At 39.8% G+C, this 19861-nt stretch overlaps 3 protein-coding genes across 3 annotated transcripts; all 3 read right to left on the bottom strand.

Annotated features, from left to right (window-relative positions):
• Positions 1-693: 693 nt before the first annotated feature.
• Positions 694-1748, bottom strand: LOC106310402 (40S ribosomal protein S15a). Its single transcript, XM_013747634.1, has 4 exons — positions 1658-1748; positions 1295-1451; positions 1047-1207; positions 694-931 (listed from the first exon to the last, which is right to left on the bottom strand). The coding sequence occupies exons 2-4, from the start codon at positions 1425-1427 to the stop codon at positions 833-835; spliced, it is 393 nt and encodes a 130-aa protein (XP_013603088.1). The 5' UTR covers positions 1428-1451; positions 1658-1748; the 3' UTR covers positions 694-832.
• Positions 1749-7380: 5632 nt separating this feature from the next.
• On the bottom strand, positions 7381-9352 carry LOC106308400. Its single transcript, XM_013745557.1, has 8 exons — positions 9158-9352; positions 8873-9076; positions 8716-8805; positions 8530-8637; positions 8209-8454; positions 8091-8117; positions 7721-8020; positions 7381-7611 (listed from the first exon to the last, which is right to left on the bottom strand). Exons 1-8 carry the CDS (start codon positions 9350-9352, stop codon positions 7381-7383), a joined length of 1401 nt encoding a protein of 466 aa, XP_013601011.1.
• A 613-nt stretch (positions 9353-9965) lies between these two features.
• On the bottom strand, positions 9966-12987 carry LOC106308399. The gene is made up of 7 exons (XM_013745556.1): positions 12531-12987; positions 11845-12005; positions 11134-11744; positions 10765-11049; positions 10623-10674; positions 10435-10505; positions 9966-10221 (listed from the first exon to the last, which is right to left on the bottom strand). Exons 1-7 carry the CDS (start codon positions 12985-12987, stop codon positions 9966-9968), a joined length of 1893 nt encoding a protein of 630 aa, XP_013601010.1.
• Positions 12988-19861: the final 6874 nt, after the last annotated feature.

The raw sequence follows: 19861 nt of genomic DNA, 5'->3' as shown, positions 1-19861 counted from the left end.
TGGGGTAGTGAGGGTTCGTGGGTATGGCCCTAAATTTATACCAAGTGGTTGATAAATTCATGAAATATCTGGATTTGAAAGATGAAAAATTATCAGAGGTAAAACGAAACATTGAAAAAGATTTTAAAGATCATTGATTCAAAAGTGGCTCATGGTAAAAGGGGAGTCGGTGGGTGAGAAGAAATTGGGTTAAGGGCCAACTTATAATTTTTATAAAGCCCACCCGAAATCCATTTCTAATCCAGCGATGTTGACGTGGCAAAATCGAACTCACCCATTGGCTGATTTTTCATGCTGAGGTGGATAGGCTTAATGGAGCTCATATTCCCCTTTTAGTATTGTATATCTTTCCGCAAAATTGTTTTGGGCCATTGCTTTAGTTTTCTCTTCAGTAAAAAGGTTTCTTCATGTAACGAATTAATTAATAAACTCTGGATCCGCATGAGTGTACCAGATGTCTTAAACCGAATAGGGTAATGAAAGAATTATGAAAAATGGGAACATATTAACCACTTGCCCAAGTAAAGTATTCAATAAAACCACCTTACTAGGCATAAGCTGAGGTTACAGACATAACACTGTCGGTGTTCTTATAGAGTTTGTCATGATCAGTAAAAAGAACTGAGGTAAGCGAAGAGAGTGTGTACACAACATAGGAGGCTTTTTGGATAGAATAATTAAGGATAATGGAAGTACTTAAATGTAGTCCAAATGAATATATCAAGAACTATCCAACAAAATTACCACAAAAAATTCGAAAGACAGAAAGTTTCAAAGAAAATGATGACAAAAAGTTTAAAACGATGAAGTCTCTTTCCCCATATAGAAGTTTTCAATAGAAGAAACCGAGGACCTTGCCTCCGACATTCTTTCTCCTGGCTTCTTCATGGTCCATGATCCCAGCTGAAGTAGTCAACACAATGTACCCGAACTGCAATACAAAAGGTTTCAATCTATCCATCCAAAGACTCTTTAAATCTTGAGATATAAGTTGTACAAAAGGGATTCTATTACATGACATGGTAGCTAAGAAAAAAAGACAGAACCTGTCTGGAAGGAAGCAGACGAGCAGTCCAACCTTCAATCTCCTTAACACCAACATCAAAACGCGGGCTGATAACGCCACACTTGTTCAACCTCCCGTTCAACTCCACAACGATTTTGCCGGAACGATGGTCATCTACATACTCAAACTCACCAATGTAACCTGCCATTTGAATGTGATACAACCCCCTAAGAAACGTATCTCTCAAGGATTTTGGGGAAATGTATATAAATAAATAAAAAAACATACCGTGCTTCTGCATGACGATGAGAAACTTGATGATGACTTTTGAGGAGGGCCTGATCATGACCTGCCTCTTGCCACGCTTCTCGGCATTGAACATGCTCTTGAGAGCATCGTTGAGTACACTGATTCTCACCATTTTTTCTCTCCTTAAGCTCAAGCCCTATGCACATACAAAAATCCAGATCATGAACGATATAATCCACTGAAATGAACAAACAAATCCAAAAGTTCTAAGAGTTCACTAGAATCATCACACAAAGCTATGAGATACTAAATCACTCTGATGCGGGAATGGCAGATAACCAACAGTTCAGATCAATCAATATGAACGAGCTAGTAAACTATGACGAGTCAGAGATGTAGAACCTTCTTCGATTGGCAGCTCGGCGGGAGGCAGGTCGCTCAGTGACGGAGGAAAAAATGCAAAGAGACGGAGAAGAGGAAGAGACCCTAGGGTTTTCTTTACGAATTTTATACAACAGCTCAAAAGGATGTTTGTGGCCCAATGGGCTTCTTCTTCATGATCATTGCTTAAAAGTATTTTTAAACAAATGTTATAGGCCCAGTTCATTAACAATTTGGGCTTTCAAAAGCTTCTGTTTGAGTCAGCGGTTTTTGTTAATAAAGAATTTTTTTTTCCAGTGTGCGATCGCTTGCTTGCAGCAGGTGATTTCTCTCTCTCTGGTAAGTTAATCTTCAGACTCTTGTTCATCGATCCTTGATTGCGATTTTGTTGTGCGATGTATATCGCTCTCTCGATTCAGATCTAGAGTTAGGCTCATACTTGAATTATTATAGTCAGGTGAATCGAAAACTGATTCGATCGTTCCTTCATGCTTTTGTTTACGTGATGATGATGATGTTTCAGTTAGATATTGATTTTCGTTTCCTATTCAGAGGATTTATCACGTATATATTTAATTTAATTTATTTATATATTTATAATCGCAGTCGAACCATAAGCTTCTGTATTGGTAGATTCATGGCGAAAAGGATCGGAAGATCTCGCGGAGAAGAAGACCTCGAATCCCACACCCTCCGAGACATTTCCAGCTTGGGCGAAAACCGTCGGCGAATGCGAAGAAAAGTTCGGTGTTAGCCGTGAGAAAGGGTTAGACACTGATGAGGTGGCGAAGCGTCACCAGATCTACAGTTTGAACGAGCTAGAGAAGCCTGAGGGAACATCAATTTTCAAGTTGATTTTGGAGCAGTTCAATGACACATTGGTTCGCATTCTTTTGGCGGCGGCCGTTATCTCCTTCGTCCTGGCTTTTATCGACGGCGACGAAGGAGGCGAGATGGGGATCACCGCGTTCGTTGAGCCGCTGGTGATTTTCTTGATCTTGATTGTGAATGCCATCGTTGGGATCTGGCAAGAGACCAATGCTGAGAAGGCGTTGGAGGCTTTGAAGGAGATTCAGTCTCAGCAGGCGACTGTTATGCGCGATGGGCATAAGGTTTCTAGCTTGCCTGTGAAGGAGCGTGTTCCTGGTGACATTTTGGAGCTCAGGGTTGGTGATAAGGTCCCTGCTGATATGCGTGTGGTGGCTTTGGTTAGCTCGACGCTGAGAGTGGAGCATGGGTCTTTGACGGGTGAGAGTGAGGCGGTGAGCAATACGACGAAGCCTGTGGAGTAGAATGCTGATATTCAGGGGAAGAAGTGCATGGTGTTTGCTGGAACTACTGTTGTGAATGGGAACTGTGTTTGCTTAGTTACTGACACTGGGATGAGTACTGAGATTGGAAGGGTTCACTCACAGATTCAGGAGGCTTCACAACACGAGGAAGATACCCCTCTGAAGAAGAAACTTAATGAGTTTGGGGAAGCTCTGACTATGATCATTGGGTTGATTTGTGCGTTAGTGTGGCTCATCAATGTCAAGTACTTTCTTTCCTGGGAATATGTTGATGGCTGGCCCAGAAACTTCAAGTTCTTTTTCGAGAAGTGCACTTACTACTTTGAGATCGCTGTAGCATTGGCCGTTGCTGCGATTCCTTAAGGTTTGCCAGCAGTTATTACCACTTTCTTGGCTCTCGGCACACGGAAGATGGCTCAGAAGAATGCTCTTGTTAGGAAGTTGCCCAATGTGGAGACTCTCGGATGCACAACAGTTATCTGTTCCGACAAAACTGGAACTCTGACAACCAATCAGATGGCTGTTTCAAAGCTTGTTGCTATGAGTTCTAGGATTGGAACCCTTCGATCTTTCAATGTTGAGGGGACGTCATTTGATCCTCGAGATGGAAAGATTGAAGATTGGCCAGCTGGTCGGATAGATGCAAATCTTCAGATGATTGCAAAGATTGCTGCCATTTGCAACGATGCTAACGTCGAGCAATCTGACAGTCAATTTGTGGCTAGGGGCATGCCTATTGAGGCAGCTTTAAAGGTAAAGTGACCTAGTACACTATCTGATACACCCCAAATTAGGGAAGGATCACTCAATCGGACTTAAGGGATATGATCTCGCCAAAAGGGAGAAATGATGGATTGAATGGTGACACAAGAGGTGCGGAAAGTCTCTTGATACTACCAGACTTCAATTGTTGCTTGATATAACGCACAAATCCAACAAAAGAAGGGTTTCTAAACGTTGCTTGATATGACGCACAAGTCCAACGAAATAGAAAATGTTTACTTGGAGACAACTCAACAAGAAACAAGAAATGTTCTACAAAGAACAAAGGAGATGAACTCACAAAAAGGGAAAAACAACTTATCTTATTCCTTGGATGTGATTACATATTTATATTACAACGAATCAAAGAAAGACATAAATAAATTATGGAAAACTAGAAACTTAGAAAACACAAACAAAGACTAAGACTAAAGACTTTTATAGAACCGAGAAGTTGAACTTTGACTAGTCTTTGAAGATCTCTTGGCAAGCCACGACCATGACTTATTTGTTGACTCTCTCTTGGTATTCTTGATGAGAATGGACTTGAAATGGACTAAGGAAAGGGCTGGTCGAATTTGGAAAGAAACAAACTCATATTGAACTTTTTATGACCTTTTCTTTGGGTTGAAAAAGGCCCATTTCGCCCAGCAGCTAAACCAGCTCCATCTTCAGCAGCTAAACCAGCTCCATCTTCAGCGTTACTTAGCTCACTCAGCTCCAAAGTAATGTCACTTAGCTCATCCAGCTCCAAAGTAGTGTCACTTAGCTCATCTACTCTCACTTCAGCTGGTTTTAGATCAGTATGCTTAGATCAGTATGCTCGCCATTAATCCATCCTGGTTTGTCCTTTGTTGAAGAAATATCTGTCTCAACCATAGTCGCATCATCCTGGCCCGGGTCTACGAACCGAGGCGCATCATTCCCTCCCTCTTGAAAATGATTTGACCTCAAATCCATTTTACATGTATCAAAAGGAAATGATTCAGACAAAAATAATTTAAAACTCATGTAAAATTCAATAAAAGAAAATTTTGGACAGAAACTTCCTTGGAGTTTTGAAGTCTTTTTCCTCAAGTACATGCAGCTCCAAATTTCAGGCTGATGAGCACGGTCAATGCTTTCACTTTTCTGAGGCTGAACCTGTTTATCTTGGATACTCAAAACAAACATTAAAATACCAGGATCATATGTGCAAGACATGTACTTATTCAAATCAGAAATCAAAGTCTTTTTCCGAAGAACAAGTAGCTCACGTTTCATCCTTTCAAAATTCACACCAAAATAGGTATTAATGACAAAAAGGGTTTCAAGGCATGTGATTGAATAGTTCCTAAAGAACAATTTCAAAACATGCACAAGTTTCTCAGATTTAGAACACAAAAGATCAAGTTCAAACAGAGAATCACTTATCCAAGGCTCAACATGTTCATCAAAAAAGGTGTTGTAATTCATAATGTTCTCAAGGCAAGAAATACCATAGAACATTTTCAAAACGTGCCTAGCATGATCAGAATCAGGACACAAAAGTTCAAGATCAGATTCAGAATAAGAATGGGCAGGTTTCAAAAAAAAATCACAACAAAAATCGGTTTCAGTTCTAAGTGATTTTGTTTTCTGCAAATTACTAACCATAAGCTCTTTCCATGCACATGTGGGAGAAAACAAATCATCAGTGATCAGTTCATGACTAGGAAAACTCAGATCAAAACCATTATCCTTAATTATCACTTGAAGAACCCTAAGGAACGAACACTCGACCGTTCAATCTTCGGCTAATGTCCAGGTTCGTCTGATACCACTTGAAGAACCCTAAGGAACGGACACTCGACCGGATTGATAAAGAATGGATATGAACTCCAAAGAAGAACTGGATGGGATGAATGGTGACACAAAAGGTTGCGGAAAGACCTCTTGATACTACCAGACTTCGATTGTTGCCGGATGTGACGCACCGGTCCAACAAAAGAAGGATCGAAACTTGGAGATAACCTCACCAAGAAACTAAGAGGTGTTCTAAACAAAGAATAAAGAGAATAATCTCATAAATCTCATAAAAATGAAAGAAAAATCGATTATCATTTCCAATGGAAGGATCAGTACATGCGCGGGACGATTAGCAAGGGCCGCGGGACGTTCTGATGGGACAAGTTGCATTCCAGCGTGGCCCAAGTCTTCTGAAAGCTTAAGGATCCTTGCCTTATAGAAATATCCAAATGAAAAGTCCATAATCGGATCGAACAAGGAAGTAAGATCATCAGCACAGTTTCCGGTGCATGCGGTACGAGCCAAACGGGCCAAAAGAGACAAGCCGCGGTCTGAATCGGAATTGGCTCGTTCTAAGTTGATTATGGCTTGACCATCAAAATAAATTCAGAACTGATGCCATTACCTTTTTGAAAAAAAATTGATCAAGAAGTTTCTCAGGTTTAAACAATTTAAAAGAATTAATCATGTTTTCAAAAACAGATTTTGAAACACAAAAATCTTTCATCTTGTCTAGACCAAAACAAATCACACCATGAGAACTGATCTTTACAAACATATTAGGCAGAGAATTAATCCACTACAAGAAAAATGGCCTTTCTTAGCGTAAGGAAACAACTATTATATGCCTTTGTTAGCGTTATTGAAACCGCTATGTCTGCCCGAGCTATAATAGGTCCCCCCTATGCTATAGCATTTTCCTAAATGCTATTGTAGTTTTACAATATAATAGCCTTTTTTCTAGATTGCTATTACTGCATGATATTTATAATAGCATGTATTTATGATGCTATATATTGTATTTGATAGCAAATTTTAGAAGTTATTATATATGGTTTTATCGCATAATTCACGTATTGTCGTTTGTAATATGATTGCAATTTTGTTAATGCTATATTTTCGATCTCGTAGCTGTCTTTTTGTGTCATAAAATTTGTTGTTATTTATGTAGTAACCGAGCCCTATTGGATTTAAAATCTTATAACCTTAAACATTCATTGATACAAACACTAGTACCAAAATACAAAGTCTTAATCCGAACAACAACAAGTCACGTAGAACATAACCCAGACAACAAGTTTCAATCCAAACTAGAACACAACAATATCCAAATAGAGTGAGTAGAGTAGTACATTACACCTGATAGTAGTCTTAACACAAGATCACTTTCTCCTTTGGCCATGCAATGCATGAGCCAATTGCATCTCCCAAACACTCGATCTCAGAAGATGGACGCCAAACCTCTGCCAAGGTCACCTTCACCACCTCAATCCAAACTTTAACTGCATTTGGTCCCAACGGAATAAAGTGAACTTTCTGTTCTGGGTTGCTGAAGCCCAACGTCCTTCTGCAACCACCTGCTTGTTCCCGCCAATGGACATCAACTTGCACTTCTGATTCTCTTTGGGAGCAGCATCGTTTTAACAATGACGCTACAATGTATTCAAGACAAACCAGTTCATGTCAATGAAATATATAACAACAAACAGACAATGACTCTACAAACTTTACCTGAGATCTTCGAAGAGGAGAGGCGGCTTGAGTTTTCTTCGGAGTAGCTTTTGGAGAAGGTTAGTGCACTGGAGATTTAGAAACTGGTGGCGATGCAGAAAATGTTGTAGCAGTCGATGATTTAGGAGATGTAGGGCGTGGTGAATTTGTTGTGCTTTCAAACACACACTTACTTGCAGGCCATGCTACAAACTACTTAACAGAATCCCGAAGGTATGTCATTTCTGGTCTAGGTCTCCATAGAAATGTGTCAGGTTCATGCACTACATCCACAAATACTTTCACTGCATTTGGTCCAACAGGGAGACGATCAACCAATGCTTTTGGTTCTTGACACTGCCAATGGCCTTCAGCAACAACTTCGTCAGTAGTTGTCCAAGGTGATAAGAGTTTGCATTTGTTGACAGAATACGCCGTTGGGTTCTAGCAGACACATGCAAAAGAGAATAAGAATATGTTAATGCTCACAACAACTCAGACAAAGAACAACAAAGTAAACTGCAAAAACTTGCTTCTTGATTACACATCTTACCCTAAGAGGAATGTCTTCAGAATACATCGTCTGGTCTGAAATAATGCATTTATTGGCAGGCCATGCAATCATCTCGCCAACCGCTTGCTCAACAATACACATACCGGTTGCAGGCCTCCATAGAAATGCATCTGATTTGATTGCAGTTTCGACCAATACTTTAACAGCAAGAGGGCCTAAGGGGATATCATTCACAAAGTCTTCCGGTTCAGATGAAATAACACGGCCCTCAGCAACGTCTTCATCAGAACCAGACCAATCAACCAACACACACTTAGGTTGTGCTCTTTTGTTAACACTCTACATAAATGTATTTTAAAACATGTCAGTAATTACTACCCAAATATTGTTTAGAATGTCTGTAAATTACCTGCTCTTGCAGTAGCTGAGTTTTCACCTATCTCAGGTTCATGATGTAACATAAATGCATGTAAGTAATCAGCTAATAACTAACATCTAAGAATATAAGCATGCTTAGTATAACTAACCTGTCTCTTCATTCTAGCAATTTCAGATTGCAACTCGTTAACATGGTGCATCAAACCAAGCTGCTTCTCTTCCATTTCAGCCATAAACAGTTTCTTCACTTGAAAACAAGCTAACTTCGTCTTCCCAATGTTTCTTCCCATTGCCATCAAATGACCAGGATTGTCAGGTCCTAATAGTACTGAAAGCGGATCAACACTAAGGTTTGTTGAATTAGAATTAGCACCGCTATCAACGAGCTCAGCTGCCTTTTTCCGCCAAGATAAAACATGTTACTAAGCATATAGTAATATCTTTGAAGCACCAAAAAAAAAACTACTTACAAACTTCTCTGCAGCAATCATATTGACTGGTGTCTGATCTTTTTTTGTACGTGACTTGACCCACACTTTAAGCCTACTCACTTTCGATACTCCACCACTCTCTTGTTTCTGATGAAAACAACACATTAGATGTGAAAAAGGTGGTAAGTGAATAAAAAGTTAATAGTTAAGGTGAAGAAATGGTACCATATCTTCTTCTAGCCTAACCATTCCTCTACGGCTACAGGTGTGAGGAATTTGTTTGCTTCTCCTCTCCTTGTATTTATCACTCACAGCCTAGCATACATTGAGTGAAGATATTCAATATAGAACCTTGAAAACAAGCTAACTTAGTAGACAATACCTTAAAGGCTGGACTGGTTTTGCACTTGACAAATTTTCGCCATTCAACTGGATTAACATTCTTTGGTCTTAGATTCATCCTCTCTTGGTTAGTAGCTTTACACCTTATCTGCGTGACAAGTCTTGATTTTGAGGCCCTCCATAAACATCCCATTTGCCTCAACACAACATTCTTTTGGTACTCTTCATCAAGCTCAAACCTTGCCTACAATCACAACTATACCAAATGAATTACATATATCGATACAGAACCATCAAATGTGAAAATGTAATATGAGAAAGTCACCTGAACAAATTTCCATAGAACAATTTTAACTTCCTCACTGATTTTCCTCCAATCATCAAATGTGACAGGTACATGCTCCCACACTAATGGACCTAGGTATGAAGACAACTTCACTGATCCTTCACCAACAGGATCTCCAAAATCATTGAACTCCACTCTTTCTCTAGCATTTGGATCTCTGGCGATGTGCTTCATCTTGGTTGGTCCTCAGTGTTTCTTCTGCTTAGGCTGAACTTCATTCAATTCACCTCTCCATCAGGCTCTTCTTCCTGCTCGTTAGCGTCAGCCCCCGCAGCCCTGTTAACATCTTCATTTTCCTCATTTTCGTCAAGCTCTTCATGCTCTTTATCCTCGACAGGCTCCTGATCCTTTTCAGAATCTTCATGCTCTTCCTCCTCGTCAGCCTCTATAGCCTTTTCAAGCTCATCATGCTGCGGTTGGCATTGGACAGTACCAATAAATTCAACTTCCACTTCGGTATTCCTTTTCCTTCCCCTCTTTGTGACCTTCGTGTCTTTCTTGGTGACCTTACTATTAGTCGCATTCTTTTGCATTCCTGTAGTCTTTGGACGACCCATTTAATTCACCTGAAAGAAATTATACATTAGTTAGTACAAGATACAAAAATAACTATGAAACTACATCAGTCATCACAAAAAAGAACCCAAAAGAGTCAAGCATCAAACAAGACAAATATCAGAGAAGACATCAAAAAAGCACACAAAACAGTCAAGCATCAAACAAGACACATATCACATGCATCACACATATATGCCTTCACAATCAACTCGGGCATTGTGAGCTTCATCTATATCAACATCCATGTCAATGGTCTGATATCTGTGTTGACATCTTCTTCTTCTGCTTCATTGTATCTTCTTGATGGACCTCTTAGGACAATATACCAGCTGGATGTATCATCCTCCCTTGAGTAAAATACTTGTTTTTCCTGAGAAGCTAATATGTATGGATCCCTATTAAAGGAAACTTGACACTGATTCAAGTTAACAAGTGTGTACTCATCTTCCACCTTAACTCCGTTTCCTCTTACTGCCCATTGACACCTGAATAGAGGGACATAAAAGACATTATAGTCCAGCAAGATAATCTATGTAACTCTCTCGTAGTATGATACCAAATCAACAACTTGTGAAGTGTCTTTGGCACTCGCTCTACACATTGCAGTAGCCTCATAAAATACTCCATTGTTTTGGCTCAGCCTCTGAACTGAGTGTGTGTGAAAGCGCTGTCCGTTCACTATATAGCCTGTATATGACCTTGCACTACTACATGGTCCATATGCCAACCATTTTAGAGTCTCTTCATGTGTTTCAGCATCCATATGTATCTAGCAAAAAGTATAAACAATTGTCAGAATAGAAAAACAATTAATTCAGAAAACAGAATAATTCTTAGAAACTTGCATGTTCTTTTAACCAAGAAGCAAAATTCAGAGTATGTGTACTCCACAAATATGTTGCATCACGTCTACATCTTGCATTTGTCTCTTGTAGAAACTGTAGATGCATGCTTGTGAAACAAAATTTTTTTTTTTCAGTTTGCTACTTAGCTTATAGATGCGAAGTTAAAAAAATGCAATAACTTACTCAACGTAAGGGTCAACAACAGATGTGTTCTGAAGGACAGCAAGGTGGGCCATTTTCTTCTCCATGTCAGACAGATTAATTGATCTCGGTGCCGATATTGGATGTTCCTCTAGGATTGACTGGCTCTCATAGTCAGTATCCCTATCTAATTTATCCTCCACATTTGTTGTCTTTTTAAGAAACTCACTACAGAACCGCATGCACTCTTCTGCTAGGTAAGACTCAGCAATACAACCCTCTGGCCTCGCAGGGTTTCTAACATAGTCTTTCAGGATCTTCATGTGCCTACATAGAGTAAATAGAAGTATGAGTCACAGTCTACAAAATTTAAAATTTAAATACAGTATAAGTTATCTCTCAAATGGATACATCCAACGAAAGTGGACTGGACCGCATAGTCTAGCTTCCCTTCCAAGATGAACTGTTAAATGAACCATTATGTCGAAGAAGCTTGGAGGAAAAAAACTCTCAAACATACAGAGAGTTTCCACAACTTTTTCTTCCATTTTTGAAATCTGCTCTATATCCATAACTCGCTGACATAAGCGGTTGAAGAATGCACACATTCGTAATAATGCTAGTCTCGGGCCTTTAGGTAATAATCCTTTAACTGCAACCGGGAGTAACTGTTGCATCAGCACATGATAATCATGTGATTTGAGACCTGATACCTTACACTCTTCCACTGAAACTCCCCTTGATATGTTTGAACAATATCCATCAGGTCCTTTAAAATCAAAAAGTCGCTTGCATAATACTTTCTTCTCACTCTTGGACAAAGACCAAGGTGCTACTAGCAGGTAAGTCCTTTTCCCTTTGGCCCTAGGGTGCAGATCCTTCCTAATACCAAGATGTTCCAGATCTTTACGTGTATTGAGACCATCCTTTGAATTCCCACAATGAAGTAACGTTGAGACAATGCTCTTTGCCACGTTTCGCTCCATGTGCATTACATCCAAGTTATGCCTCACGGGGAGTTCCTAAATATGAATGCACAAGCAAAATTATCAATCAAAACTGTAAGGTGTTTCAAAAATAATCAATATACAAGGAATATTATGTGTTCAATATAAGACTTACCTCCCAATAAGGAAGTTGAAAGAATATCAACCTTTTCTTCCATCTTGACAACTCTTCCTCATCAACTTCATCTTCTTCCTCTGCCTCGGATTCACTGGAAACATCCCCAATATGACAGTCTTCTTCAACACTGACTGTCCTTTTCCTCTTCGTTCTAGCTTCTTTAAAATTCCCAAAGTTGTTAACAAAGTTCTTCAAGTTATTGGAGATGTCATGACCAGATAGTATCCTCAACTTTCTCCCATGTTCAGCATGTCCATCAAACCAAGCCTTCTTCTACCTATACCTATGCGTTGGTGGGAGACCCTTTCTGTGAGACATATACACATGCTTCCTACAGAACTTCAACCACATACTATCAGTGTGTTTCCCACACACAGGACAACCCATTTTCCCCTTCACTTTGCATCCAACAAGATTTCCATAGGCTGGGAAATCACTAATAGTCTAGAGCAGCATCGCCTTCATTGTAAAAACATATTTACTCACGACATCATATGTTGAGTCTTCTTTGCTCCACAACTGATTTAAATCCTCTATTAGTGGCTCTAAGTAGACATCAATACTATTACCAGGCTGTTGTGGACCAGGAATGAGCAGTGTTAGCATGATATTCTCCTTCTTCATACATAGATTAGGAGGCAAATTCTAGTTAACTAACAGCACAAACCAACAACTGTACTTACTGCTCTGCATGTTGAAAGGATTAAAGCCATCCGTGGAGAGTCCCAGCCGTATATTCCTTTCCTCGGCAGCAAATGTGGGATACTTGTCATTCATCTGTTTCCATGTCACAGAATCTACGGGATGTTTTAGTTTCCCATCGCTGCTCTGGTTACTAGAATGCCACCTTAGGTTTCTGGCCATTTCTTCAGACCTAAACATCCTCTTCAGCCATGGGATTATTGGAAAGTATCTTAATACTTTCCGTGGGACACATTTCTTGATCTCACTAGTGTGTTGGTTAATCTTCCATCTTGAAGCCTTGCACTTTGCACATTTGTCGAGCTTCTTCAACTCCTTTATGAACAGGCAGCAATCATTAACACCCACATGAATCTTCTCATAACCAATATCAAAAGACTTCAAGAACTTCTTCACTTTGTACAGTGATGTATGCAACACGTTATCCTCTGGTAACATCTCCGGCAATGTCTCAAGTAGATCATCAAAGCTCTTGTCAGACCAGCCATTCTTAGTCTTCAGTCTAAACAATGACACGATGGCTGATATGCTATGGTTTGTACATCTTGGATATAATGGGGGTTTCAGCATCTGCAATCTTAGCCAAGAACTCATCTTCTTTCATGTCTTCTCCCTCTGCCATCTCACAGAAGTCACGTTCAGTAGCTAACTCTTCATCTAACTTCTCAGCAGCTCTGTACAACCCAACAATCTCTTCATTCCACTGCTTCTCTTTCATCTCGCCTTCAGCCACCGAGGATACTTCTCCATGATGATACCAGTCCTTACGCTGCTTGTACACCTCATCCATTCCCCTTCTAACCAGATGATCAACTATATCAGTAGCTGAATGCCGATCTACATTCCGACAGTCTGTGCAAGGGCAAATAATGAACTTAACACCTCCTTCACCCGCAGACACAGCTTGGACAAAGTCCGATGCACCCTGATATATTGTGTTTTTGACACATTATACGTATGTCTAACTAATAGTTTTCAAGGATTTATCGAGTCTTTTTAGTCCCTTTCAAGTCATAAAAGGTCTAGAGTTGCATTGGATGGGAAATGGACCATCTAGAGAAAACGAAGAGAGAAAATTATGATTTGGAGTCTTTCGCGCGGAACAACCAACCGGAGCAGCCTGAGTGCCTGCTCCAGCGACAGAGATAAAAAAGGAAGTTTTCAAATATTTTGGTATTTGCCCTAGATTTCATATTTCTTTCCTCTAGCCGCCTGTAGCTCCTATATATATAGTTTCCTATTTATTATTTTAGATCTACCTTAGTTTTTACGCAAGAAAAGACCTGAGAGAGCTTTGATTTTAGCGATTGCTACTTGTAAGGGAGAAGGCCTCATCTATCTCATAGAGAAGATTATCTTGAACCCTCTGATTTCTTTGATCTATTATATGCAGTATTATTCAGAAATCATGCTTCTCTGTTCTTGTGTCATGTATGAGTAGTCACCGAGTTAGTTTAGGGTTCTAGGATTTTGGATTCGTGAGCTAAGCATAGATAAGTCATCTTGAGATTGTCTACATTCATATATGTTCTTATTGCTTGCATTGAACCGATCACTCAGTGCATGAATTAGGGTTAATCGATTTAGCTAGCCGTTAATTGATAACTTGAGACGATTTGAATGAGCCTTGCATCCCTAGTCAGCGAGAGTAGATATTAGGGTGCATTGTGAACATATCGGACATGACCTCTAAGGCTTGCCATCGTGTCTTGATCCAAACGAGAGTTTAGGCATCAAAACCGATTTGCAAAGGAATCAACACCACGAGAGTGGGTTGATTCAATCAGAGTGATCCGAGTTTAGACTTGTTATAAACTGGACTTGAATAATTGCTTGGTTTGCGATTTCATAACCTGGAGAAGAAACCCTAGACTAGCGTTTTTAAATCAACGTAAAACAACCTAATCCTGTTAATTGCTCTTTACGTTCTTTACTTCTTTAAAAACCCTCACTTCGTTTTAGCTAAATTTTGATCCCAATAAGATAAAGTGTGAACTGGTCCTCTGGAATTAAATCTAAAGATATTACAAATACACTGTTAACTTGACAGTAGACAAAAACCCAATTTTAGTGTATCACGATGGATTAAGTCATTACCTACAGGTTCCCTAACTTCTTGGGAACAGGTTAGAGCAGCTTTCTTGGGAACGGTTCAATGATAATGAACCTAAGGAACAAGATCACCTCCTTCAAGCAACACGCTAATGAACCTTTCAACGAAGCTTGGGAACGGTTCAATGATACTCTCAGAGAGTGTCCTCATTCTCTCTAGGGGACAAGGCTTCACGATACCAATGGATGTGCTCTTCTTATGGCTCTTGATGATGTCTTTGAGGGCTTTCATCATTCCCTTCTCAAAGTTGTCACAGATTTCTTGGACATCAAACTGAAGTAATCGCCTTTTTTGATCAGCCACATCTCTGGTCGTTTTGATATGATCCTTGCACCTTATGTCTAGCCGTTCCTGCACACTAACAAACTCATCAAAATTATTCAAAGAATATTTAAATGGAGATTGAGGGACAGTTTGTCGTGGGGATTTCTCTTTGCTACTTTTCCTTTGAAAACCAGACATCATAACCTAAAAATCTCAACACAAAAGTTAGGAAATAAAACCTCACACTCTCACCCACTCAAGTGTTTCTCTCAGATTTAGGTGATCACACACAAGTTTCTACTCAATGTTCTAAGGGAACAAATCAAAGAATCCCAATGGGCAAATCCAAGCAAACAAAGGAATTTTCTCAAGATAGAAAGATAAGAGATTTTTGATTTTTTTGAAATCCGTTTTAACCACTCTAAAGCTGGATTTCTCTTCAGCCAGCAGGATTTCTCTCCCACCACCTACCCACTAATCGAACTTTTGATTCTTTTTATCTTTTTTTTTTATATAGATCTCTTTTCTCTTTTTTTTTTTTTATCTAGTGGCTGGTAAAGATATGGCCCGGATTTGAGATAGAAAGAAGAAGACGAACAGATTTAGAAAATGGAAGATGAGAAAGATGGAATGAAAAGAGATACCGGAAGAGTGGCTCTGATACCACTTGATACGCCCCAAATTCGGGAAGGATCACTCAATCGGACTTAAGGGATATGATCTCGCCAAAAGGGAGAAATGATGGATTGAATGGTGACACAAGAGGTGCAGAAAGTCTCTTGATACTACCAGACTTCAATTGTTGCTTGATATGACACACAAGTCCAACAAAAGAAGGGTTTCTACACGTTTCTTGATATGACGCACAAGTCCAACGAAATAGAGAATGTTTACTTGGAGACAACTCAACAAGAAACAAGAAATGTTCTACAAAGAACAAATGAGATAAACTCACAAAAAGAGGAAAAACAACTTATCTTATTCCTTGGATGTGATTACATATTTATATTACAACGAGTCAAAGAAAGACATAAAATAAATTGTGGAAAACTAGAAACTTAGAAAACACAAATAAAGACTAAAACTAAAGACTTTTATAGAACCGAGAAGTTGAATTTTGACTAGTCTTTGAAGATCTCTTGGCAAGCCACGACCATGAATTATTTGTTGACTCACTCTTGGTATTCTTGATGAGAATGGACTTGAAATGGACTAAGGAAAGGGCTGGTCGAATTAGGAAAGAAACAAACCCATATTGAACTTTTTATGAGCTTTTCTTTGGGCTGAAAAAGGCTCATTTCGCCCAGCAGCTAAACCAGCTCCATCTTCAGTGTCATTTAGCTCACTCAGCTCCAAAGTAATGTCACTTAGCTCATCCAGCTCCAAAGTAGTGTCACTTAGCTCATATACTCTCACTTCATCTGGTTTTAGATCAGTATGCTCGCCATTAATCCATCCTGGTTTGTCCTTTGTTGAAGAAACATCTATCTCAACCATAGTCGCATCATCCTGGCCCGAGTCTACGAACTGAGGCACATCACTATCTTACACTTTTCTATTCTTTCTTCTGTTTGTTTTCCTCACGTTTCAACAAGTGTCAGGTGTTAATCTGCTATATTTTTATGTTGGTGTTTGTTTCCTTGAGCAGGTTTTGGTTGAGAAAATGGAATTTCCGGAAGGATCGACAAAAGCGTCGACTTTGGCTGATGGCGATGTGTTACATATGTATTCTTGGTTATACTTGTTTCTTATGTTTTCCACAGTTTTACAGATGCAATAACTCTTACGTTTTACCTTTCTTAACATTATTGAAGGTTGTTGTCGGCTATGGATTGCCACTCTTGATTTTGACCGGGACCGGAAGTCAATGGGAGTTATGGGTGGATTCCAGCTCAGGAAACAAACTGCTCTGGTCAAGGTCTGTTTTTCTTCATGTAACATAATTTTTTTGGATAACTTTTTTTGTCTATGATTATCTGGCTTGTACTTTGGTTCGTATGGATGTATGTTATTAGTTCGAAAGCATTTATCTCCTCTTTCCTTCAGCACCTAAGAGACCGATTGTGAAAATTTGACAGGGTGCGGTAAAAAATGTGTTGGAAAGGAGTACACATATTCAGTTACTTGATGGTTCTAAACAAGAACTTGACGAATACTCAAGGCATCTTATTTTACAAAGCATGCATGATATGTCCATGAGTGCATTAAGATGTCTCGTATTTGCGTTCGCGGATGTTCCATCAGACTTTGCTACTTATGATGGAAGCGAAGACCATCCTCCTCATCAGCAACTTCTCAACCCATCTAACTATTCTTCTATTGAGTCCAATCTAACATTTGTTGGATTTGTCGGTTTAAAGGTGAGTTGCTTTACTATTAAATGTCATTTGGTGATTATTCTTCTACCGAGTCCAATCTAACTTCTGAACCTTTTCAATGAGTGAAGGATCCTCCAAGGAAAGAGGTGCGTCAAGCCATTGCAGACTGATGTGACCCAGATCGAGCATCGATCGGCTCGGATCATGGATACGGTCCAAGGTGGCGTTCTTGTCAACCAGCTTGACCAAACCGAGGTTTTCATGTCGGATCATGCCAGTCTTGCTGCATGTGATAGTCCATCTGATCAATCCGTGCATGCTGATCATAATTTCCCATTGGATTGTGCTGATCAGACCGTCCGTACCGTCCCATCCGATCACCCCGACCGTACCGCACGTGTTGTCCACTGCATCGACCCACAGACGCCCATAATGGAGCTCAGTCTTGAACCACGACTTAGAGATGGAATTGATCGACCCACATCACTTCTTATCCAACCGTTTCAACATTCTAAGACTGCCCGTCAAGTCAGAATCCACTTGGAACGAGAAGAATCCAAAGATTTTCACAGATTTTCCCTTATGGCCCTTTTGGTGCGTCCCGCGTGTCCCGAAGGTTGTACTGAAGTTCTTGCTTCAGTGTCCGGCCCTATGATGGATTTTTTTCTTTCATATTTCACTGAGGCGTGGATACTTGAGCTGTCCAAGGACTTGTTTCACAACAGTACACAACTTGGTTCAGCAGATCATCCGATAGTTCAGTCCGTTCGTGTTAATCACCCGACAGGCCGTGTGGATCATCCTGATCACGTCCTGATCCTTGCACCAAGTACCAGCACGACCAGAATGAACCTGGACAGAAGGAGAAGTCACTTTGACCAGTCTTCATCAATTTCACCAACTTTGACTCCCTTTATTATTTTCTAGTCAATGTTGTCTTTTCCTAGGTTTGTATTTCCCATAATTGTTTATGGCTTTCTTTGACTACAAATCCTATATATATGGCTCATAATCCACGAAATAAAACAGATTGTTTTCCCCTTTTTATGAGTTTATTCTCTCTGTTCTTCGTTGAACATTTCTTAAGTTTTATTGGTGTGGTTAGCTCCAAGTTAACGCCTCTTTCTTGTTGGACCGGTGTGTCACATCCGGCAACAGATCGAGTTTGCTTCATTGTCGGATCTGTGAGTCATATCAAGCGATAATCAAGCACCCTGGTAGTATCATTGGGCCATCCGCAACCCTTTGTGTCACCGTTCATTCCATCAGTTCTCCTTCCTCACGGATCGAGTCCATATTTTTCCTTACCGGTCGAGTGATCGTTCCTTAGGGCGCATCAAGTGGTATCAGAGCCACTCTTCCGGTATCTATTTTCATTCCATCTTTCTCATCTACCATTTTCTTCACAAAATTCTCCTTCTATCTTTCTTGAATCCGGGCCCCTCTTTACCATCCATATATATATATAAAAAAGATCCAAATATAAAAAAAAAAAATCAAAAGTTTTCGATTGTGGATTGGTGGTGGAAGAGTAAGCCTGCTGGCTGAGGAGAAATCTAGCTTTAGAGGTGGTTAAAGCGGATTCCAAAAGCTAAATCTCTTATCTTTCTCTCTTTACAAAAAAAAAACCATTGTTTGCTTGGATCTACCCATTGGGAATCCTTGATCTGTTCTCTTAGAACCTTGAGAAGAAGCTCGTGTGTGATCACCTAAATCTGAGGGAAACACTTGAGTGGGTGAGATCTAAACACTTGAGAGTGAGGATTTGTTATATGTTAACCTTTTGTGTTGAGATTTTTCAGGATAAGATGATCGATCTTAAAAGGAGAAGTAGCAAGGAGAAATCCCCATGACAAATTATCTCTCAATCTCCATTTAAATATTCTTTGAATAATTTTGATGATTTTGTTAGTGTGCAGGAAAGGCCAGACATAAGGAGCAAAACAACTAGAGATGTGGCTGATCCAAAAAGGCGATTACTTCAGTTTGATGTCCAAGAAATCTGTGACAACTTTGAGAAGGGAATGGTGAAAGCCCTCAAAGACATCAGCAAGAGCCATAAGAAGAGCACATCCACACGTGCACCTGTAGCTGAGACATCATTATTCACCAGTGAAAAACCTAAAGGTAAATCTGAATCCCATGTTGAAGAGTTTAATGATTTTTCGGATTCTTTACCCATCTTTGATGAATCTGATGAAGTGCCAATTGAAAGCTTGATGACTTGTGAGAATAAATATGATCTTCCTTCTCTTGAACCTGAGTTTCTAACTGATATTAAATAGGCTATTGTAGAACTAACCATTTTGCAACCGGAGCATCCGAGTAGTCTTGTTTTGTCTCCACAGGTTTTTGAGGAAGAGCCACTATATTTACCACATCAAGGACCACGTCCTGCCACTAGGATATCTTTTTATGAAGATCTAGATCATATCTTTGATGAGGAGGACGAACCTGGTCCAGTCTTTGATGAAGGAGCAACAAACATCACATCCATCGCTATGGAGAGCCATCTTTGCTTTGATCCCGGCACAACTCCTGCCCCTTTGTCTTTTGAACTTCAAGAGCACTGTGAGCAATCTGATTTTCTTAATTCTCAGCCTGATATGTTTGTTAA

Source organism: Brassica oleracea, chromosome C8, assembly GCF_000695525.1.
Source record: "Brassica oleracea var. oleracea cultivar TO1000 chromosome C8, BOL, whole genome shotgun sequence".
NCBI classification, from domain to species: Eukaryota; Viridiplantae; Streptophyta; class Magnoliopsida; order Brassicales; family Brassicaceae; genus Brassica; species Brassica oleracea.
The sequence above is the reverse complement of the archived record's forward strand: the minus strand, read 5'-3'. Positions and strand labels throughout refer to the sequence as shown.